General features: G+C 39.7%; 1 protein-coding gene across 1 annotated transcript in view; it reads left to right on the forward strand.

Annotated features, from left to right (window-relative positions):
• EPS8L2 (EPS8 like 2) overlaps positions 1-25017 on the forward strand; it is a 261969-nt gene that overhangs the window by 216204 nt on the left and 20748 nt on the right. The window contains exons 6-11 of the mRNA XM_053720198.1: positions 3229-3375; positions 3909-3988; positions 4644-4762; positions 14568-14647; positions 17941-18067; positions 18957-19045. Of these exons, the coding sequence (XP_053576173.1) occupies positions 3229-3375; positions 3909-3988; positions 4644-4762; positions 14568-14647; positions 17941-18067; positions 18957-19045 (642 nt within the window). The remainder of the gene's footprint in view (positions 1-3228; positions 3376-3908; positions 3989-4643; positions 4763-14567; positions 14648-17940; positions 18068-18956; positions 19046-25017) is intronic.

Raw genomic sequence — 25017 nt, forward strand, 5'->3', positions numbered from 1 at the left:
GCGTGGAGAACTGGGAGGCGGATTTCCTAAGTCACCAGATTTTTCATCCGGGGGAGTGGGAACTTCATCCGGAGGTCTTCGCTCAACTGATTCATCGTTGGGGCAAACCAGATCTGGATCTCATGGCATCTCGCCAGAACGCCAAGCTTCCTTGTTACGGATCCAGGTCCAGGGACCCGGGAGCGGTGCTGATAGATGCTCTGACAGCCCCTTGGGTTTTCAACATGGCTTATGTGTTTCCACCATTTCCGATGCTTCCTCGACTGATTGCCAAGATCAAACAGGAGAGAGCATCTGTGATTCTGATAGCACCTGCGTGGCCACGCAGGACCTGGTATGCAGACCTAGTGGACATGTCGTCCTGTCCACCATGGTCTCTGCCTCTGAGGCAGGACCTTCTAATTCAGGGTCCTTTCAACCATCCAAATCTAATTTCTCTGAGGCTGACTGCATGGAGATTGAACGCTTGATTCTATCAAAGCGTGGCTTCTCGGAGTCGGTTATTGATACCTTAATACAGGCTAGGAAACCTGTTACCAGAAGAATTTACCATAAGATATGGCGTAAATATTTATATTGGTGCGAATCCAAGAGTTACTCATGGAGTAAGGTCAGGATTCCTAGGATATTGTCTTTTCTACAAGAGGGTTTAGAAAAAGGCTTATCCGCTAGTTCGTTAAAGGGACAGATTTCTGCTCTGTCCATTCTTCTTCACAAGCGTCTGGCAGAAGTTCCAGACGTTCAGGCTTTTTGTCAGGCTTTGGCTAGGATTAAGCCTGTGTTTAAGACTGTTGCTCCGCCATGGAGCTTAAACTTAGTTCTTAACGTTCTGCAAGGCGTTCCGTTTGAACCCCTTCATTCCATTGATATCAAGCTGTTATCTTGGAAAGTTCTGTTTTTGATGGCTATTTCCTCGGCTCGAAGAGTCTCTGAGTTATCTGCCTTACATTGTGATTCTCCTTATCTGATCTTTCATTCAGACAAGGTAGTTCTGCGTACTAAACCTGGGTTTTTACCTAAGGTTGTTTCTAACAGGAATATCAATCAAGAGATTGTTGTTCCATCATTATGTCCTAATCCTTCTTCAAAGAAGGAACGTCTTTTGCATAATTTAGACGTAGTCCGTGCCCTGAAGTTCTACTTACAGGCAACTAAAGATTTTCGGCAAACTTCTTCTCTGTTTGTCGTTTACTCTGGACAGAGGAGAGGTCAAAAGGCTTCGGCTACCTCTCTCTCCTTTTGGCTTCGTAGCATAATACGTTTAGCCTATGAGACTGCTGGACAGCAGCCTCCTGAGAGGATTACAGCTCATTCTACTAGAGCTGTGGCTTCCACCTGGGCCTTTAAAAATGAGGCCTCTGTTGAACAGATTTGCAAGGCTGCAACTTGGTCTTCGCTTCACACTTTTTCAAAATTTTACAAATTTGACACTTTTGCTTCTTCGGAGGCTATTTTTGGGAGAAAAGTACTTCAGGCAGTGGTTCCCTCCGTTTAAAGTTCCTGCCTTGTCCCTCCCTTCATCCGTGTACTTTAGCTTTGGTATTGGTATCCCATAAGTAATGGATGACCCGTGGACTGACTACACTTAACAAGAGAAAACATAATTTATGCTTACCTGATAAATTTATTTCTCTTGTAGTGTAGTCAGTCCACGGCCCGCCCTGTCTTTTAAGGCAGTTCTAAATTTTAATTAAACTCCAGTCACCACTGCACCCTATGGTTTCTCCTTTCTTGTCTTGTTTCGGTCGAATGACTGGATATGACATGTGAGGGGAGGAGCTATATAGCAGCTCTGCTTGGGTGATCCTCTTGCAACTTCCTGTTGGGGAAGAGATATAATCCCATAAGTAATGGATGACCCGTGGACTGACTACACTACAAGAGAAATAAATTTATCAGGTAAGCATAAATTATGTTTTTTGTGAAGATTTTACTGGACAGCTTGCTAAAATTCTGGACATCTGGAAAACTTTAGGTCAATGTTCTGATTAGTAAAATAAATGGCCATCATTAACCCTCAGAGCAGCATAGTTAAAGGACCAGTAAATACAGAAGATTTGCATAATCAAGAAATGCATGATAAAAAGACAATGCAATAGGACTTAGGGGGCGATTTATCATGGCCCGAATGGGGCAAAATACATCTGTTTCCTTGAGAGCCTTCAGGCTCATTGGAAACAGGAGTTAAGAAGCAGCTGTCTTAAGACCACTGCTCCTTAACTTGTCTGCCGCCTCTGCAGACGGCAATCCACCCAATCTCATACGATCGTGTTGATTGACACCCCCTGCTAGCAGCCGATTGCCTGCAAATCTGCAGGGAGTGGCATTGCACAAGCAGTTCACCAGAACTGCTTGTGCAATGATAAATGCCGACAGCATATGCTGTCGGAATTTATCGATTTCTGGCGGACATGATTCGCTACAGCGGATCATGTTCACCAGACACATGATAAATTGGCCCCTTAGTCTGAACTTCAAATGAGTAATGTCTATTTCCACTCCTACTTCAATATGTGACAGCCATAAGTCAATCACAAATGCATATACGTTTATTCTGTGAATTCTTGCACATGCTTAGTAGGAGCTGGTGACTCAAAAAGCGTAAATATAAAAAGACTGTGCACATTTTGTTAATAGAAGTAAATTGGAAAGTTGTTTAAAATTACTGCTCTATCTAAACCATTAAAGGGACAGTCTAGTCAAAAATAAACTTTCATGATTCAGATAGGGCATGTCATTTTAAACAACATTACAATTTACTTTTATAATCAATTTCGCTTTGTTCTCTTCATATTCTTAGTTGAAAGCTAAACCTAGGCAGGCTCATATAGTAATTTCTTAGCTCTTGAAGGCCGCCTCTTATCTTAATGCATTTTTAAAGTTTTTCCCAACTAGAGGGCAGTAGTTCATGTGTGCTATATAGATAACATTGTGCTTACGCGCCGGAAAGTTACCTAGGAGTCAGCACTGATTGTTTAAAATTCAAGTCTGTCAAAAGAACTGAAATAAGGGGGCAGTTTGCAGAGGTTTAGATACAAGGTAATCACAGAGCTAAAAAGTGTATTAATATAACTGTGTTGGTTATGCAAAATTGGGGAATGGGTAATAAAGGGATTATCTATATTTTTAAACAATAAAAATTCTGGTGTAGACTGTCCCTTTAAAGTTTAATTTTGACTTGAGTGTACCTTTAACACTTGAATCCACTTTCTTGTTGATGTCCAATAGGAGGAGCTAGAGAACTTCCCTCTATCCATCGTGCGCCACTGCCAGTGTTTGCAGGGCCCCCCGCGGCACCCTAACATACTGCTCCTCGTGTGTCAAGATGCAGACCAGCCCAAGCCTGACATACACTTCTTCAACTGCGATGTTGAGGTACGTGATTGCAGATAATATGTTATGGAAGAGCAAAGGGAAAGGAAAGATATGACACAACTGTTTAGCAACGGAAATGAGACCATATTATACACATATACCTTCCATATCTACCATGAGAATCTCCTTAAAGAAATTAAAGTTAGAAACTGTAAGCTTTGGTTGTGCAAAACTGGGGGATGGGTAGTAAAGGCGTTGACTATCCTTCAAAACAATAAAAATCAAGTAGACTGTCCCTGTAAGGTTATTTCGGTGCTCATCAAATGATCTTGGTTTATTTTTGTCACCATGATGTTTTCTCCCTTTCTCTGTCCCCTTCTTTATGGTATCTCTTACTACATAACTTGCACGTCTCTTTCTCTTCAACGCAATATTTGCAAAATGAATTTCACAGTTTAATTTTAATCTAAAAAATCCATGTCCGGCGTTCCAGTGACAGACAAGTGACAGTAGCAGTGGTTGGTCATTATTTTGTGTCTGTATCTACTGTCAGTAACTCAGATACTAGCTAACACTATTTTATTACCATGCAGGCAGAGATGGTTCACGCTGACATAGAAAGTGCTCTTGCCGACACAAAACATGGGAAAAAAATGCGACCACAGACGCTGAAGTAAGTAACTCCGGAGGTCAGTACTTTTGAGCTGGGCAGACCCAGGTCATATCACTGAAACAACTTCTGCGTTTTGTGATTTGCTGAGAAATAAGTTAAAGTTTTATTGCTAAAATCTGAGATAACTGGCTCTGCAAGGTCTTGTTAGACTATTTAAGGTTTAAAGGGACATGAAACCCAAATGCTTTCTTACATGATTCAGATAAAGGAGGGTGCATGTGTTTGTAGCCCTATAGGGCAACAGTTTTGTAAGAAGGCTTTTAACAATGTTATACATTTGCAAGAGAACTATATTGCAGCAGTGTTTTTGAACATTGCTACCATATAGAGCTCAAGATATGTGTACGCTACCTACCTAGGTATGATCTTCAATAAAGAATGCCATAAAAACAAAGAAAATTTTATAATAGAAGTTAACTGAAAATGTTTTTAAGTTTGTATGCACTATCTGATTCACAAAAGAAAAGCCTCAGGTTTCATGTCCCTTTAATGAATTCAGGCCATCACTGCATATATTCAATATCACGTTTTTTCCCCCTGTAAGATGACAGTAAGAAATGTCTCCTAAAATTAAAGTGTTTCTCATCCGACATTAATCTCATTTTCAACTTGCCCAAGCATTTCTATTACTTATGAGTGATGTTTTACATTACAGGATTAATCAGGAAAAGATTAAACAGAGGGAATCAATCCTACCCCCTTCAACTGCCCCTAAACCTATGTACAGAGATAATCAAAACCGGGTGATGCCCCCTTCTCAACCAAAAGAACTAGGTATGATCTCATTGCACTATGTATGATCTCATTGCACTAGGTATGATCTCATTGCACTATGTATGATCTCATTGCACTAGGTATGATCTCATTGCACTAGGTATGATCTCATTGCCCTATGTATGAACTCATTGCACTATGTATGAACTCATTGCACTATGTATGATCTCATTGCCCTATGTATGAACTCACTGCACTATGTATGAACTCACTGCACTATGTATGAACTCATTGCACTATGTATGAACTCATTGCACTATGTATGAACTCATTGCACTATGTATGAACTCATTGCACTAGGTAAGGTCTCATTGCACAAGGTATGATCTCATTGCACTAGTTAAGGTGTCATTGCTCTAGGTATGGTCTCATTGCACTAGGTATGGTCTCATTGCACTAGGTATGGTCTCATTGCACTAGGTATGATCTCATTGCAGTAGGTATGGTCTAATTACAATAGGTAAGGTCTCATTGCACTAGGTATGGTCTCATTGCCCTAGATATGGTCTCATTGCATTAGGTAAGGTCTCATTGCACTAGGTATAGTCTCATTGCACTAGGTATAGTCTCATTGCAGTAGGTAAGGTATCATTGCACTAGGTATGGTCTCATTGCACTAGGTATGGTCTTGTTGCACTAGGTAAGTTCTAATTGCACTAGGTATGGTCTCATTGCACTAGGTAAGGTCTCATTGCACTAGGTATGGTCTCATTGCAATAGATAATGTATCATTGCACTAGGCATGGTTTCATTGCACTAGGCACGGTCTCATTGCCCTAGATATGGTCTCATTGCCCTAGATATGGTCTCATTACTCTAGATATGGTCTCATTACACTAGTTATGGTCTCATTGCACTAGGTATGGTCTCATTGCACTAGCTAAAGTCTCATTGCACTAGGTATGTTCTCATTGCACTAGGTATGGCCTCATTGCACAAGGTATGGTCTCATTATACTAGGTATGGTCTCATTGCACTAGGCATGGTTTCATTGCACTAGCTAAAGTCTCATTGCACTAGGTATGGTCTCATTGCACTAGGTATGGCCTCATTGCACTAGGTATGGCCTCATTGCACTAGGTATGGCCTCATTGCACTAGGTATGGTCTCATTGCACTAGGTATGGATTTATTGCACTAGGTATGGTCTCATTGCACTAGGTATAGTCTCATTGCAATAGGTATGGTCTCATTGCACTAGGTATGGTCTCATTGCCATAGGCATGGTCTCATTGCCCTAGGTATGGTCTCATTGCACTAGGTATGGTCTCATTGCACTAGGTAAGGTCTCATTGCACTAGATATGGTCTCGATACTCCCTGTGTCTCACATTCCCATTGATATGTCTGTTCCTTTTCTCTATTTTCTCTTTATTATCTCTTTCACAAAATAATGTTTAAGTTCAAAAGGGCCATTGCCAACATATGGTGCACTTGCTGTGAATGTGAGAAAATTCACATCCATGATAAAGGAGAAAACACAACTCCATACATCAATAACTCTTAATAGGTAGATGTATGCCAAACAAACTAGCTAGAGGCCAGTAAAACTGGATAACCAAATGACAGAACGGTCAACGGTAAGGGACGCCATCTTGGATGACGTCATTTAAAGGAACATTCATTCCGAAGAAAACGTTGATGGAAGAGGATGCTTCGCGTTGGATGTCTGGAAGATGGAGCCGCTCCGCGCCGGGTGGATGAAGATAGAAGATGTCGTCTGGGTGAAGACTTCTGCGGGCTTGGATGAAGACTTCAGCCGCTTGGATGAAGACTTCTCCCGGCTTCTTGGAGGATGGATGTCGGATCTTCAAAACTGTAAGTCGATCTTCAGGGGTTAGTGTTAGGATTTTTTAAGGGTTTATTGGGTGGGTTTTAGTTTTAGATTAGAGTTTGGGCTGCAATAGAGCTAAATGCCCTTTTAAGGGCAATGCCCATCCAAATGCCCTTTTCAGGGCAATGGGGAGCTTAGGTTTTTAAGATTAGGGTTTTATTTGGGGGGTTGGTTGTGTGGGTGGTGGGTTTTACTGTTGGGGGGTTGCTTGAATTTTTTTTTTACAGGTAAAAGAGCTGATTTCTTTGGGGCAATGCTCCACAAAAGGCCCATTTAAGGGCTATTTGTAGTTTATTGTAGGTTAGGGATTTTTTTTTTATTTTGGGGGGGCTTTTTTTTATTTTCATAGGGCCCTTAGATTAGGTTTAATTAGTTTAAATCTTTGATAATTTCTCTTATTTTTTGTAACTTAGTGGGGTTTTTTGTGTAACTTAGTGTTTGTTATTTTTTGTAACTTAGTTGTTACTTTTTTGTAGCTTAGTAATTTTTTAGTGTAGATTTAAATTATTTGAGTAGGGTTAGGTGTTTAAATATATAATATAGTTCATTTTATTTGTAGTTTGATGTAATTTTATTCTAAAAGTTAGGGTATATTAATTATTAGTTTAATAAAGTTTAATGTAATTTTATTATAAAAGTTAGGGTAGGTTAATTAATAGTTTAATGTAATTTTAGTATAACAGTTAGGGTAGATTAATTATTAATTTAATATAGTTTAATTTAAATCTAAAGTTAAATTTATTATAAGATAGGGATGAGTTAATATTTCTCTTGTTAAGTGTAGTCAGTCCACGGGTCATCCATTACTTATGGAATATATCTCTTCCTAACAGGAAGCTGCAAGAGGATCACCCAGCAGAGCTGCTACATAGCTCCTCCCCTCACATGTCATATTCAGTCATTCTCTTGCAGCCTAACTAGATAGGTCGCTGTGAGAGGTCTGTGGTGTTTTTTAACTTAGTTTATTTCTACAATCAAAAGTTTGTTATTTTAAATGGCACCGGAGTGTGCTGTTTATTCTCAGGCAGCATTAGAAGAAGAATCTGCCTGCGTTTTCTATGATCTTAGCAGACGTAACTAAGATCCACTGGCTGTTCTCATCTGAGGAGTGAGGTAACTTCAGAGAAGGGAAATAGCATGCAGGGCCCCCCTGCAAATGAGGTATGTGCAGTAATTATTTTTCTGAGGAATGGAATTGACTGAGAAAATACTGCTGATACCAATGTAAAGTAAGTTCAGCCTTAAATGCAGTGATAGCGACTGGTATTAGGCTGATGAGTGTGTGTACACTGAATGTATTTTTCTAAGGAATGGAATTGACTCTGAAAATACTGTTAATACTGAAATAATGTATGAGCCTTAACTGCAGTAAAAGTGACTGGTAGCAGGCTTATTAATAACACTTCATAACTTTTAAAATGTATGTTCAAAACGTTTACTGGAATGTTAATCGTTTTTTGTGAGGTACTTGGTGATAAAACTTATTGGGGCATGATTTTTACCACATGGCCATCTTTGTTTTCTGCATAGAAACAGTTTTCTGAGCTTCCCCACTGTTGTAATATGAGTGGGAGGGGCCTATTTTAGCGCTTTTTTGCGCAGTAAAAATTCAGTCACAATCTGTCTACTTCATCCTCCATGATCCAGGACATCTCTAGAGAGCTCAGGGGTCTTCAAAATTCATTTTGAGGGAGGTAATCAGTCACAGTAGACCTGTGACAGTGTGTTTTGACTGTGAGAAAAACGTTTATTATTAAATTGTTAATCCGTTTTTGGGTATTAAGGGGTTAATCATCCATTTGCTGGTGGGTGCAATCCTTTGCTAACTTAATACATTTACTGTGAAAAATTGGTTGCTATAACTATTTTGGTTCATTGTTATTTCAACTGTGACAGCTTTTTGTGCTTCTTAAAGGCACAGTAGTGTTTTTTATATTGCTTGTAAATTTATTTAGAAAAGTATTTCCAAGCTTGCTAGTCTCATTGCTAGTCTGTTTAAACATGTCTGACACAGATGAATCTCTTTGTTCACTATGTTTAAAGGCCAATGTGGAGCCCAATAGAAATTTATGTACTAATTGCATTGATGCTACTTTAAATAAAAGTCAATCTTTACATGTAAAGAAATTATCACCAGACAACGAGGGGGAAGTTATGCTGACTAACTCTCCTCACGTGTCAGTACCTTCGCCTCCCGCTCAGGAGGTGCGTGATTTTGTGGCGCCAAGTACATCAGGGAGGCCCTTACAAATCACTTTGCAAGACATGGCTACTGTTATGACAGAAGTATTATCTAAATTGCCAGAATTAAGAGGCAAGCGCGATAGCTCTGGGTTAAGGACAGAGCGCGCGGATGAGGTGAGAGCCATGTCAGATACTGCGTCACAGTTTGCAGAACGTGAAGACGGAGAGCTTCATTCTGTGGGTGATGGATCTGATCCAGGGAGACTGGATTCAGAGATTTCTAATTTTAAATTTAAGCTTGAGAACCTCCGCATATTGCTAGGGGAGGTATTAGCGGCTCTGAATGATTGTAACACGGTTGCAATTCCAGAAAAATTATGTAGGTTGGATAGATACTATGCGGTACCGGTGTGTACTGACGTGTTTCCTATACCTAAAAGGCTTACAGAGATTATTAGCAAGGAGTGGGATAGACCTGGTGTGCCCTTTTCCCCTCCTCCCATATTTAGGAAAATGTTTCCTATAGACGCCACCACACGAGACTTATGGCAGACGGTCCCTAAGGTGGAGGGAGCAGTTTCTACTTTAGCTAAGCGTACCACTATCCCGGTGGAGGATAGTTGTGCCTTTTCAGATCCAATGGATAAGAAATTAGAGGGTTACCTTAAGAAAATGTTTGTTCAACAAGGTTTTATCTTACAGCCCCTTGCATGCATTGCACCTGTCACTGCTGCGGCGGCATTCTGATTTGAGTCTCTGGAAGAGGCCATTCACACAGCTCCATTGGATGAAATTATGAACAAGCTTAAAGCACTTAAGCTAGCTAACGCATTTGTTTCTGATGCCGTCGTACATTTAACCAAACTTACGGCTAAGAACTCTGGATTCACCATCCAAGCGCGCAGAGCACTATGGCTTAAATCCTGGTCAGCTGACGTGACTTCTAAATCTAAATTGCTTAATATTCCTTTCAAAGGGCAGACCTTATTCGGGCTGGCTTGAAAGAAATTATAGCTGACATTACGGGAGGTAAGGGCCATGCTCTACCTCAGGACAGGGCCAAATCAAAGGCCAAACAGTCTAATTTTCGTGCCTTTCGTAACTTCAAGGCTGGAGCAGCATCAACTTCCTCCGCTCCAAAACAGGAAGGAGCTGTTGCTCGTTACAGGCAGGGCTGGAAAGTTAACCAGTCCTGGAACAAGGGCAAGCAGGCCAAGAAACCTGCTGCTGCCCCCAAGACAGCATGAAGAGAGGGCCCCCTATCCGGAAACGGATCTAGTGGGGGGCAGACTTTCTCTCTTCGCCCAGGCTTGGGCAAGAGATGTCCAGGATCCCTGGGCGTTGGAGATCATATCTCAGGGATATCTCCTGGACTTCAAAACTTCTCCTCCACGAGGGAGATTTCATCTTTCAAGGTTATCAGCAAACCAAATAAAGAAAGAGGCATTTCTACGCTGTGTACAAGACCTTTTACTAATGGGGGTGATCCACCCAGTTCCGCGGACGGAACACGGGCAGGGATTCTATTCAAATCTATTTGTGGTTCCCAAGAAAGAGGGAACCTTCAGACCAATCTTGGACTTAAAAATCCTAAACAAATTTCTAAGAGTTCCATCATTCAAAATGGAAACTATTCGAACCATCCTTCCCATGATCCAAGAGGGTCAGTACATGACCACAGTGGATTTAAAGGATGCCTACCTTCACATACCGATTCACAAGGATCATTATCGGTACCTAAGATTTGCTTTCCTAGACAGGCATTACCAGTTTGTAGCTCTTCCCTTCGGATTAGCTACGGCTCCAAGAATCTTTACAAAAGTTCTGGGCTCACTTCTGGCGGTACTAAGACCACGAGGCATAGCGGTGACTCCGTACCTAGACGACATTCTGATAAAAGCGTCAAGTTTTCAAACTGCCAAGTCTCATACAGAGATAGTTCTGGCATTTCTGAGGTCGCATGGGTGGAAGGTGAACGTGGAAAAGAGTTCTCTATTACCACTTACAAGAGTTCCCTTTCTAGGGACTCTTATAGATTCTGTAGAGATGAAAATTTACCTGACAGAGGCCAGGTTATCAAAACTTCTAAATGCTTGCCGTGTCCTTCATTCCATTCCACACCCGTCAGTAGCTCAGTGCATGGAAGTAATCGGCTTAATGGTAGCGGCAATGGACATAGTACCATTTGCGCGCCTGCATCTCAGACCGCTGCAATTGTGCATGCTAAGTCAGTGGAACGGGGATTACTCAGATTTGTCCCCCCTACTAAGTCTGGATCAAGAGACCAGAGATTCTCTTCTATGGTGGCTCTCTCGGCCACATCTGTCCAAGGGGATGACCTTTCGCAGGCCAGATTGGACGATTGTAACAACAGACGCCAGCCTTCTAGGCTGGGGCGCAGTCTGGAACTCCCTGAAAGCTCAGGGATTATGGACTCAGGAGGAGAAACTCCTCCCAATAAATATTCTGGAATTAAGAGCAATATTCAATGCTCTCCTAGCTTGGCCTCAGTTAGCAACTCTGAGGTTCATCAGATTTCAGTCGGACAACATCACGACTGTGGCTTACATCAACCATCAAGGGGGAACCAGAAGTTCCCTAGCGATGTTGGAAGTCTCAAAGATAATTCGCTGGGCAGAGTCTCACTCTTGCCACCTGTCAGCGATTTACATCCCAGGCGTAGAGAACTGGGAGGCCAGACTTTTCATCCGGGGGAGTGGGAACTTCATCCGGAGGTCTTTGCTCAACTGATTCTTCGTTGGGGCAAACCAGATCTGGATCTCATGGCGTCTCGCCAGAGCACCAAGCTTCCTTGTTACGGATCCAGGTCCAGGGACCCGGGAGCGGTGCTGATAGATGCTCTGACAGCCCCTTGGGTCTTCAACATGGCTTATGTGTTTCCACCATTCCCGATGCTTCCTCGTTTGATTGCCAAGATCAAACAGGAGAGAGCTTCGGTGATTCTGATAGCGCCTGCGTGGCCACGCAGGACCTGGTATGCAGACCTAGTGGACATGTCGTCCTGTCCACCGTGGTCTCTACCTCTGAGACAGGACCTTCTAATTCAGGGTCCTTTCAAACATCCAAATCTAATTTCTCTGAGGCTGACTGCATGGAGATTGAACGCTTGATTCTATCAAAGCGTGGCTTCTCGGAGTCGGTTATTGATACCTTAATACAGGCTAGGAAGCCTGTTACCAGAAAAATTTACCATAAGATATGGCGTAAATATTTATATTGGTGCGAATCCAAGAGTTATTCATGGAGTAAGGTTAGGATTCCTAGGATATTGTCCTTTCTACAAGAGGGTTTAGAAAAGGGCTTATCTGCTAGTTCGTTAAAGGGACAGATTTCTGCTCTGTCTATTCTTCTACACAAACATCTGGCTGAAGTTCCAGACGTTCAGGCTTTAACTAGGATTAAGCCTGTGTTTAAGACTGTTGCTCCGCCGTGGAGCTTAAACTTAGTTCTTAATGTTCTTCAAGGCGTTCCATTTGAACCCCTTCATTCCATTGATATCAAGCTGTTATCCTGGAAGGTTTTGTTTTTGATGGCTATTTCCTCGGCTCGAAGAGTCTCTGAGTTATCTGCCTTACATTGTGATTCTCCTTATCTGATTTTTCATTCAGACAAGGTAGTTCTGCGTACTAAACCTGGGTTCTTACCTAAGGTAGTTACTAACAGGAATATCAATCAAGAGATTGTTGTTCCATCACTGTGTCCTAACCCTTCTTCAAAGAAGGAACGACTTTTAATAATTTGGACGTAGTCCGTGCCCTGAAGTTCTATTTGCAGGCAACTAAAGATTTTCGTCAAACTTCTTCCCTGTTTGTCGTTTACTCTGGACAGAGAAGAGGTCAAAAGGCTTCGGCTACCTCTCTCTCTTTTTGGCTTTGTAGCATAATACGTTTAGCCTATGAGACTGCTGGACAGCAGCCTCCTGAAAGGATTACAGCTCATTCTACTAGAGCTGTGGCTTCCACCTGGGCCTTTAAAAATGAGGCCTCTGTTGAACAGATTTGCAAGGCTGCGACTTGGTCTTCGCTTCACACCTTTTCAAAATTTTACAAATTTGACACTTTTGCTTCTTCGGAGACTATTTTTGGGAGAAAGGTACTTCAGGCAGTGGTTCCTTCTGTTTAATGTTCCTGCCTTGTCCCTCCCTTCATCCGTGTACTTTAGCTTTGGTATTGGTATTCCATAAGTAATGGATGACCCGTGGACTGACTACACTTAACAAGAGAAAACATAATTTATGCTTACCTGATAAATTTATTTCTCTTGTAGTGTAGTCAGTCCACGGCCCGCCCTGTCTTTAAGGCAGACCTAAATTTTAATTAAACTCCAGTCACCACTGCACCCTATGGTTTCTCCTTTCTCGTCTGCTTTGGTCGAATGACTGAATATGACATGTGAGGGGAGGAGCTATGTAGCAGCTCTGCTGGGTGATCCTCTTGCAGCTTCCTGTTAGGAAGAGATATATTCCATAAGTAATGGATGACCCGTGGACTGACTACACTACAAGAGAAATAAATTTATCAGGTAAGCATAAATTATGTTTTAATATAAAGTTATTGGGTTGTTAGGTTTAGGGGTTAATAGGTTAATTTAGTTTATGGCGATGTGGGGGGCTGGCAGTTTAGGGGTTAATAACTTTATTTAGTTGCGGTGGGCTCCGGGAGCGGTGGGATAGGGGTTAATAACATAATGTAGGTGGTGGCGGTGTAGGGGGCAGCAGATTAGGGGTTAATAACATAATTTAGGTGGCGGTGGTGTAGGGGGCAGCAGATTAAGGGTTATTAACATAATGTAGGTGGCAGGGGTGTAGGGGGCAGCAGAACCTAATGTAGGTGGCGGCGGTGTAGGGGACGGAAGAATAGGGGACGGAAGAATAGGGGTTAATAAGTATAATGTAGGTGGCGTTGGGCTCCGGGAGTGGCGGTTTATGGGTTAATAACTTTATTTAGTTGCGGCGGTATAGGGGTTAAACATTTTAGTATAGTGTGGGTGCTTAGTGACAGTATACAAATAAAGCTGGGAAAAAGCCGAAGAGCAGCGAGATCGATGACTGTTAGTTAACAACAGTTTGCTGCTCATCGCCCTGTACTTGTTGCACGGCTTTTTGACAGCTTTTTTGCTAAATATGGACAACGTATGTTAGGCGATGTCAGGCGAGCGTATTGGTCCCGGGGAATGCAGCACAGTTGATGGCTTGATAAGTAGGCCTCCATGTGTAAATATGGAGCAGCCAGTACAAGGATAGTTATTGAAAATAAAATCATGTATGAGCAGAGCATTTTTTACTTTTTATAATTGGTATATGGTTAAATTACTAATGGGGTGGGGTTCTGTTCTGCCTTAAAATGTCTGAGCCTATTTTTGGTCCAGTCCTGCCCTGAAACAAATAGCCAACTAGGACTTACTGAACAGAGAAGTAACATTTAAATGCAACAAATAATAGTAAAATACAGAAACTGTGAATTTGGTAGCCTTTTACTATAAAATTGTATATACTTAAATAACATTGTGGATGTGAGTAGTCAGTTAAATAGCCATTTATTCACCCCTCTTGACTTTCTCTCTGTCTTGTTACCTATGTCTGATTGACTATAGACACCGTTTTGTTTTTTTATTCTCCCTGTCAGGAACTGAAAGCAAAGTAATATTTAAAAATGTTCCAAGTCACGACAATCAGTTTAAATAGTTACATAGATATTTCTTACTCCAGATTTGAATGTAAACTTGTATATCTCAGAAAGCGTTTCATGTCTTTATCGCTCATTCTATAGAGTTTGATCGGCGAAGCACAAATTCACAAGAGCCAGAGGAATCACCAGAATTAATAGCACAGAGGATTGAAAGAGAGACGGTAAGAGAAAGTGCAGTTGTTGGGAATAAGAAATAACGTAACTCTTATGTATTTACTGTCAATATCAGTGGCTTAGATTAGCCAAGACAAGGTGGCAGTGGAATAAGATGCTCTTTTCATATTCAGTACTATTTATTGTTTAAACCCTGTTGCCAAGATGCTTGCCTGGCATTTAAAGGGACAATGTATTCAATACAAAACACATAGACATAATTTAAAGGACCATGATACCCAAATGTTGAAACACTTGAAAGTGATGCAGCATAACCTGAACATCTCTATGTAAAAAAGAAAGATATTTTAATTCATAATGTCCTAAGTATTCACACCCCATTGTAAAGGACTTTAAGCAGCAAATCAGTATGCCTGTCCCAGGACCTGCAAGGGAGTGTGCCTCATGCACACTCATGTTATTTCCCTTTTCAGTTTAAGGAAGTTTACTATGAAATCTCATGAGAGTTAAGTGAAATCTCATGAGATCACAGTAAGAGTTCATGACCTTAGCACTGCTGATGCTGATTGCCTGCAGTTCATTTCTTCCTTCTTTTTTTTTTTACCTACAGCTGGGCAGTAACTGAAGTATAACTTTTTACACAGCACTTACTCTGGTGAGCTGAGGAAATTGTGAGGAAATTATCTTCCATTTTTTACATAGAGATTCTCAGGTGATATTTTCCTGTCAGCTTTTTATAGTTATGCTGTGTTGCTTTCAAGTTATTTAGCATATGAGTATTATATCCCTTTAACTGTAACTAATATACAGCTATCAGTTGTGCATTTATTACTAATGCTCATTGGTAGTGAGAATAAACAGGAAGTGACCTATCAAGCAGTGGCCATTAGTAGGAAGTTCACAACTGATACAGCTGTATTAGTTTCAACTTAAAGGGACGTACAAGTACAAAAATAAAATTTGCTAATGTGTTAGAGCATTTTATTATTGCACTATAGCTTGCCCCAGCAAATGGGTTAAACACTTACTTAAAGTCAGCTCTAGAATATAGCTGAACACATCTGGTGAGCAAATGACAAGAGACATATATGTGTGTAACCAGCCATCACCAGCTAGCTCCCAGTAGTGTATTGCTGCTCTTGAGCCTACTTAAGTTCAACAAAGGATCCCAAGAGAAGAAAGTATAACTGATAATAGAAGTATTTAAAAAGTATTAAAACTACATGCTCTATCCGAATCATGAAAATGTGCTTTGACGTTGATGTACCTTAAAGGGACATGAAACCCCCCCAAAAAATGTCATGATTTAGAAAGAGCATGCAATTTTAAAGAACTTTCTAATTTACTTCTGTTATCTAATGTGCTTTATTCTCTTTATATCCTTTGCTGAAAAGCATATCTAGATAGATTCAGTAGCTGCTGATTGGTGGCTGCACATACATGCATTGTGTGATTGGCTCACCCATGTTCATTGCTATTTCTTCAACATAGGATATCTAACAAATGAAGCAAATTAGACAATACAAGTAAATTGGAAAGTTGTTTAAAATTGTATTCTCTACCTGAATCATAAAAGAAAAATGTTGGGTTTAGGGTCCCTTTAAAGGACCACTAAATTTAGTAGAATTGCATAATTAACAAGTGCATAATAAGACAATGATTTTAACACCTACTTTGAATTTCAAAGCAGTAATTTTTTTTCAGGCAAATTTATTTTTTCTCCAATTTTCCGGCCCCCTGTATCATGTGACAGGCATCAGCCAATCACAGAGTAGTATACATATACCTTGTGAGCTTGTGCACATGCTCAGTATGAGCTTGTTCCACAGAAAGTGTGTATATAAAAATACTGTGCAAAACTTGATAATAGGAATATATAGGAAAGTGCCTTAAAAATGAATGCTCAATCTAAATCATAAAAATGTATTTTGACTTGTGTGTCCCTTTAACAAAGTACAAAATAGAATTGAGCTTTAGTCACTTGGCCCCTTTAAAATGTTTTACTTTACTTTTTCATGCAAGTAAATCAGCATTTTTAAATTCTGCACTTTGAGTACTGTGTCCCTTTAGGTTTAATAGTTTGACCAGCATCTTTATTATTATTTTTATTATTATCTTTTATTTATAAGCACCAACATTTTATGTAGCACTATACATACATAAATATTTATATCACACACGTAAATTACATACATGAAATAATTAAATTACATGTGGAGGAGAGTCTAGCCAAGTACCTTTTTTATGCTGTAGACTTTTGAAATCTAAAAGTTGAGAGATATGAAGCAAAAGGAGAGGGAATGATGAAAAAGGTGATTGGCTATGTTAGTTTGCCAAAAGATGGAGGAGTAATAACAAAATGTGATGAGTAAAATGCGTGTATATATATATACTAAAGCTAGGAATGGGGAATGTACAGTACTAATGATGAAAAAGGTGATTGGCTATATATATACTAAAGCTAGGAATGGGGAATGTACAGTACTAATGATGAAAAAGGTGATTGGCTATATATATATACTAAAGCTAGGAATGGGGAATGTACAGTACTAATGATGAAAAAGGTGATTATATATATATATATATATATATATATATATATATATATATATATATATATATATATATATATATACTAAAGCTAGGAATGGGGAATGTACAGTACTAATGATGTTTATAAATTAGAAGGTTGAGTTGTTAGTAAGAGAAGGTGTAACTATTGGTTATAAACTAAATTGGGGAGTTTCAGGTGATTTGTAATTTCATAACAATTTTATAAGAGTGCACTAATTGATAGTGGGTGTCTGGGTGAGATTATGGAGTGGGAAGTGGGTTAGTGCCAAATCTGCTCATTGTCCATAAGATGCCTGGGAATGTTTGCAAATTGAGTGAAGACTGCGGAAAGATGGTAGTTTTAATTTCTTTTGTGGTTGTATGGTTGTGTGATAAGAAATAGATGTGGCTTATATACACAAATAGAGGAGAGGCAAACATAGATAAAAAGGTACAGGTAATAAAGTGAGTGGGGAAGATATAAGAAAATTAAAACATACATGTATTAGTGTTAATTCCTCTATTTTATGGCCGAGGAAGGTAGATTTTTTTACCTCTAAATCAACCTCTGCTCAGTGTGATTGAGATACCTTGGAATGTTTTTAAAAGTTTGTACAGGCTGCGCAACTATTTAAATCTGTATAAAAGCAAATAGATGTTAAAACGAGATTCTCAGATGAGCATTTAACATTCAGTTACTTTAAGTTAAATGAAAACCCTTTTCCATTTAATGCCAGAATGGTGTACACATTTTTTTCTGATTCCTGAATGTCCTCAATCGTTACAGCAAGCCTTAAACTGCACTTTGGATGACATAGAAATGTTTGTGGCCAGAATCCAGAAAGCAGCCGAAGCTTTCAAACAACTCAACATGCGTAAGAAAGGGAAGAAAAACAAAAAGAAAGGACCAGCAGGTAATCAAACATGTAGAATTAATAGAGGGGAATGGAGGGACCTTGGTCATAAGCCTATCCACTCTACAACAAAAACACCAAGTTTTCCTGTACTAATATTAAAGGTTCTCAGCCTCACCCAGCAATTAGTCAACCAATGGGTTGTGTAATGTTCAAATGTTCTTCATCCTATAGAATCACTCCATTTCCTTAAACTAATACAGTGGTCAAAAAATCTATACACATGACTCAGCCTAATTCAAAAGTGGTCCTGGTAGCAACCATTGTTATAGTTGTTTCCATAACTACTCCTCTAACAATTCCATCTGGTACCAGCTACAACCTCCTAATATCTTCATTTATCTGCAACTTATGTAACGTGTGCTGCACTCTCTAACTCTTCCTGTATTTGTATCAATGTAACTCCATACTGTAACAGCTTTTATTGCTGATTTCCATAGAATGTTTTAAACTCTTCCTGTAACTCATTAACCAACACCTAACTCTTTCTATAACTGTAACTTTTCTCCAACTCTTCCTTGTAGAAGTTCCCCATAGCTCCTCTACTATCACCTTGTTGTTCATTATGATATTTTCTCTAACTCTTCCATTTTTTTTGTAATTACATTTTCAGATATTTCTTAAAATTAGTTTTTGAAACTTTTTGTATAGTTATTGCCTAACTCTGTCTCACTGTTTGCCATGTTAATCACGATGTACCATTACTAACATTTTGTGATCTGTTTATCTGTAGTTAGTATACATAATCTAATATATCTAATAATATTCAATCAAACTAGCAGACTATGTATATGTGTAATTGTTAATACTATCCTATACTACACTATGATTATGCCTCTAAAGTCTAAACAGAAATGCTTACCAGAACTCTTTGTTTCTTGCCTAATAGAGGGAGTCTTGACGTTACGGTCCAGGCCACCTTCAGAAGCGGAGTTCTTTGACTGTTATCAGAAGATAAAGCTGGCTATTAACCTTTTGGTATGATCCAATTATCTTTATTAAACTAATGTGTTTCGTGTGCACAGAGTGATATAGCACAACCCAGACAATCCCATTGCTCTTGAGTTCTGGCAATCCTTTTGGTGACGTATTATAGATAGATGATAGGTAGATAGATAGATGACAGGTAGATGATAGATAAATAGATAGGTGATAGATAGATGATAGGTAGATGATAGATAGATAGATAGATAGATAGATAGATAGATGATAGAGTTCTGACAATCCTTTTGGTGATGTGTTAAAGATATAGATAGATAGATAGATAGATAGATAGATAGATAGATAGATAGATAGATAGGTTATAGATAGATCAGTAGATGATAGATAGATAGATAGATAGATAGATAGGTAGATGATAGGTAGATGATAGATAGATGATAGATAGATGATAGGTAGATGAAATATATATAGATAGATGATAGATAGATAGAGATAGATTATAGCTAGATAGATAGATAGAGATAGATTATAGCTAGATAGATAATGATATATTGATTGATTGCATTAATTAATACTATTTAAAAAATTTAAATATTTGTTTGCATCAGAAAATAAGTTATTAATCTTTTCATAAGTTAATATGCATGTTTGCGTATAACTGATCAATGAAACAGAAGGATATATTTTTCCAAATATTGTTGCAATTAGAAAAAAAACTGTTTTCCTTTAAAGGGCCACTAAACCCAAAATCTTTCTTTCATGATTCAGATAGAGAATACAAATTTAAACAGCATTACAATTTACGTCTATTATTTATTTTGCTTCATTTTTTAGATATCCTTAGTTAAAGAAAAAGCAATGCACATGGGTGAGCCAATCACACGAGGCTTCTATGTGCAGTAACCAATCAGCAGCTACTGAGCATATCTAGATATGCTTTTCAGCAAAGAATACAAGAGAATAAAACAAATTAGATAATAGAAGTAAATTAGAAAGATGTTTAAAATTACATTCTCTTTCTAAATCATGAAAGGAAAAATGTGGGTTTCATGTCCCTTTAATACAATATTTATTTAAATATTAGGTAATTCATATGTTCAATAAATACATTTATATACTGGTTGTGTATTATTTAGTTTTTTGTTTTGTTTTGTTTTTTTAAACATTTTTCTTTCCTATGGCATGGAGAGTCCATGATTCATTCAAATTACTACTGGGATATTCACTTCCTGGCCAGCAGGAGGAGGCAAATACCACCCAGAAGAGCTGTTAAGTGTCACTTCCCTTACCCATAAACCCCAGTCATTCTCTTTGCCTCTGTCAAGTGAGGATGTGCGTAGATGGCGTCTGAAGATATTTAATCCTTTAATGGGTACTTTTCCCTGCAAGCAAGGTTTGGGGCTATGCTGTGTCCATGTCAATCTCTTTAGTAAGAGTAATGGTGGCTTTTAGCAGTTAGAAGGCAGCGAGGTGGTCCTTGCTTTATTTCTAACATTTATGCTACCCCTTTATTGAAAACCAAGGTTGGTTACTCTGTTTTTTCTTTTTCTACAGGTCCCTGACAGATGTTGGGGAATCTGTTGTTTCACCAACATCCTGCCCTGCAGCCAGATACACAGGTAAGTGCTCTTGCCTTCTAAGTTCTGAGGGCAGCACTCTAGAGGTTAATCCTCAGTGGATCACTAAATGGGACACGTTTAATTCATGTACATAGGAATTTATTTCAAGAACGAAATGGGCAGTATTTTATGCAGGCACTTAGATGGGGAACTTATCTTTATTAGGAGCATAAGGGGTTAATGTTTTGCCCTGTTTATTGAGGCTGAGTCTGGCTGGATGTTGGGGGATTTATTAATCCCTGATTGAAAGACTTATTAAAAGGATCTGAGGATTCTTTATAGGACAGCAGGGGACTTGTGGTTTTTATCGTAGAGTGTTTAAGACGTGAGCATTGTTGCGCAGTTGCTTTTTCATTGTGCTCACGTGACTCTCCGCTCTTCCGCCTTTATTTTCATAGCGGCTTGAAGAGCGGAGTGGAGTGTTGCTTGTGAGCTGGTTACAACGCTTTATGAAGCTATCAACTAAGATATCAATGGGATAGACTCATCTCTAAGACTTTCTTTTGACTGTGGCCGGTTCCTACTGGGTTCTCCTGGTCCCGGTGTGGTGAGTTGCCTCAGTCAGACTGAGGATATAGAGGTGGCTTATATAGTAACAATTAATAGATTCTGTGGGAGTATATTTATGTAATTTACTCTTCTTTCATATATATTTTGCGTTTTTCCATTTCTGTGGGAATTGTACCTTTTTTCTAAGATGGACTCAGGCCAAAATTTAGCAGTTAACTTTGACAGATGTTTACTTTGTTTGGAGGCTCAGATAGTGCCTCCTGCGCAATTTTGTTCCACATGTTTGGATAAAACTTTAAAGTTTAAAGACAGAATTTCCCCTTCTGAGTCTGTCGCTCATGATAATGCTGTCCATGCCATGCCTCATTTATCTCCTCAAACGTCCCATACTGTTTCACATGCAGTGCCCTGCGGTTCCTCTTAACATCCTTCTGGGAGGAGATTTTGCTGCTCAGATAATGTCCTCTGTTTCAGCAACATTATCAGCCTTTCATGTTGCTGGTAAGAGAAAGAGGAAATCCAAACATATTACTGTTAGCAAGGGTTCTGACTCCGCTAAGGCTGCGTTATTCAGTCTTCCTCAGTTATCTGATGATGATGATACCTCAGTGGCTTCTGAGGGTGAAATATCAGATTCTGAGACTGTAGTGACCAATTTGGCAGATTCAGAGGAGGTTAATTTTAGATTTAAATTAGAATACCTCCGGTTACTTTTGAAAGAGGTCCTTGCTACTTTGGAAGACTCCAACTCGTCTGTTGCTGACAATCCAAAACAGTCCACTAAACTTATATGATGTACCTTCATTTGTTGAAGTGTTTCCGGTTCTAGACCGTATGTCAGATATCATAGGAATCATAGGATATCATAGGAATGGGATATGAATGGGATAAACCTGGGATTCCTTTTTCCCCATTCCCTGTTTTTAAAAGGTTGTTTCCTGTTGCTGACTCTATATGTGACTCTTGGTGCACAGTGCCCAAGGTAGAGGGAGCTATCTCTACTCTTGCCAAGCGAACTACCATTCCTATTGAGGATAATTGTTCTTTCAAGGATCCCATGGATAAGAAGCTTTAGGCTTTTTTTAAAGAAAATGTACATTCATCAGGGATTACAGTGGCAACCTGTTGCTACTATTGCTACAGTTGCAGGGGCAGCATCTTATTGGTGCAAGATTTATCTGACCTAATTTTAGAGGAGATCCAGGACAGGATCAGGGCTCTCAAGCTGGCCAATATTTTTATTTGTGATGCCAACATGCAAGTACTTGGACTGGGTGCCAAGATTTCTGGCTTCACTGGTCTGGCTCGCAGAGCTCTGTGGTTAAAATATTGGTCTGCAGATGTAACATCCAAGTCCAAACTTCTGTCTTTGCCTTATAAGGGCAAAACCTTATTTGGTCCTGGTCTAGGTGAAATTATTTCTGAGATTACAGGTGGAAATGGGGCTTTTCTACCTTAGGATAAAAAGAATAGACTTAAGGGTTGCCAGAATTCTAGTTTTCATTCCTTTCGCAACTTTAAAGAAGTCTTCCTCCTCCTCTTCCAAGCCGGAACAATCCAAGTCTTCTTGGAGGTCCAGTCAGCCTTGGAATAAGGGGAAGCAAGCCAAGAAGCCTTACCACTGATTCTAAGTCAGCATGAAGGGACTGCCCCCGATCCAGTCTTGGATTAGGTGGGGGGCAGGCTTTCTTTTTTTCGGCAGGCTTGGAATTGATATTTTTGTAGTTTACTCTGCTACATTATATTACACACTGGATGAAGAGGGCTTTTTTCCACCTGTCAACTGTGTCTGCTTTAAGATAAAAGTATGTTCGATGTTCCAGACCCTTGGGCCGTGGACAAAGTTTCCCATGGTTACAGAATAGGATTTAAGACTTGTCCTACCAGGGGCAGATGCATTCTCTCAAGATTATCCACAAACCAGGTAAAGAGAACTGTGTAAAGGGATTATCTTTCCTGGGAGTGATTGTTCCAGTTCCCGTAAGGGAACAGGGTCAAGGATTCTATTCAAATCTTTTGTGGTTCCCAAAAAAGGAGGGAACTTTCCATCCCATTTTAGACCTAAAGTGTCTCAACAAATTCCTCAAGGTTCCGTCCTTCATAATGGAGAACATTCATTCCATTCTTCCCTTGGCCTTTCTGGACAAGCATTTCTAGTTTGTTGCCCTTCCATTTGATCTTGCTACAGCTCCCAGAATCTTCACAAAGGTTCTGGGGCTCTATTGGCAGTGGTCAGATCTCAGGGAATAGTGGTGGCACCTTACCTGGACGACATCTTGGTTCAAGCGTCATCTTTTCATCTAGCAAGATCTCATACAGAGATGTTGTTGTCTATTCTACGTTGCCATGGGTGGAAAGTGAATCTGGAAAAGAGTTCCTTAGTACCAGATACAAGGGTATGTTTCTTGGGAATGATTATAGATTCTTTATCCATGAAAAGTTTTCTGACAGATATCAGAAGATCCAAACTCCTTGATTCATGCCTTTCTCTCCAGTCTTCTGTTCGTCCATCGGTGGCCCAATGCATGGACATCTCTTCCACCTTGGAGGTTACCACTGAAGAAGGACCTTCTACTTCAGGGTCCATTCCTTAATCCAAATCTGGATTATCTGAAGCTAACTGCGTGGAGATTGAATGTCTAGTTTTGGCTAGATGTGGCTTCTCTGAGAAGGTCAATGATACCATGCTTCAGGCTCGTAAGACTGTTACTTGCAGAATTTACCATAAGGTATGGTGTAAATACCTTTATTGGTGTTATTCGAAGGGTTTCTCTTGAGGGTTCCTCAAGTGTTGGCTTTTCTTCAGGAAGGCCTGGAGAAGGGTTTGTCAGTCAGTACTCAGAAGGGTCAGATTTCTGCACTGTCTATTCTTTTGCACAAACGTCTGGCAGATCTGTCAGATGTTCAATCTCATGTTCAGGCCTTGTTCAGAATCAGGCCTGTGTTTAAACCTGTTGCTCCTCCTTGGAGTCTAAATCTGGTTCATAAAGTTTTGCAGCAGGCTCTGTTTGAGCCAATGCATTCTGTTGATATTAAATTATTATCATGGAAGGTTTTGTTTCTTCTTGCTATTTCTTCTGCTCGCAGAGTTTACGAACTTTCGGCTCTGCAGTGGGATTCCCCTTACCTTATTTTTCATGCTGATAAGGCGGTCCTTCGTACTAAGCTAGGATTTCTTCCAGTGACGTGCAGTCACTAGAGGCAGGTGAGGCAGGGCTTCACCTCTCATATGGGCAAAAATATATATATATATTTTTATTAGCTTAAAAAAAAATATATTGTAATTTTTTTTCCCCCCAGCATTTTTTTTCACAGCTAAATGTTGTGCAATGGAGAGGCACAAGCAGGTCTGCCGGCTGCTGCCCTCCATTACACAACATGCTGCGCCACCTACTGGATTAAAGTGATTAAGATCATTGCATGGCCCATAAGTGCTTATTTGAGGCAGGCCTCTTTGGGGCTGACCCAATCCAGTGATAGGCATCAGTAAGGGGAAATTAGGGTTGGGGCTGAATGTTAAATCATATAAACAAAAATAAAAAAGGAAAAAAACTACTTTAATTTATTTTGTTGCTGCCCTGTGCAGCTGCCAGCTTTGCTTCAGTGAAAAAGAGAGTTCTGTACTTCCCCTCCAAGTGCAGTGGAATGTGCCACTGTCACTTCCTTACAGAGCAGGAAGAGATGCAGTGAGCAGTGTTTTAGCCACATTTTTGAATTGAAGTAAGTGCTGCAACCTTAGATTTTGCTGTAAGGGATTCTGTTAGTGAAAATTATAATTTAATGAATGTGGTTTAGTGTTTTTTGTTTTTTTACTCTTTTACAGCAGTTTAAGGATCATTTTTGTATTTTGTTTACTCAAACTTTACACCCACTATCTAA

The sequence above is a fragment of the Bombina bombina genome, chromosome 7, assembly GCF_027579735.1.
Source record: "Bombina bombina isolate aBomBom1 chromosome 7, aBomBom1.pri, whole genome shotgun sequence".
In the NCBI taxonomy this organism is placed as follows: Eukaryota; Metazoa; Chordata; class Amphibia; order Anura; family Bombinatoridae; genus Bombina; species Bombina bombina.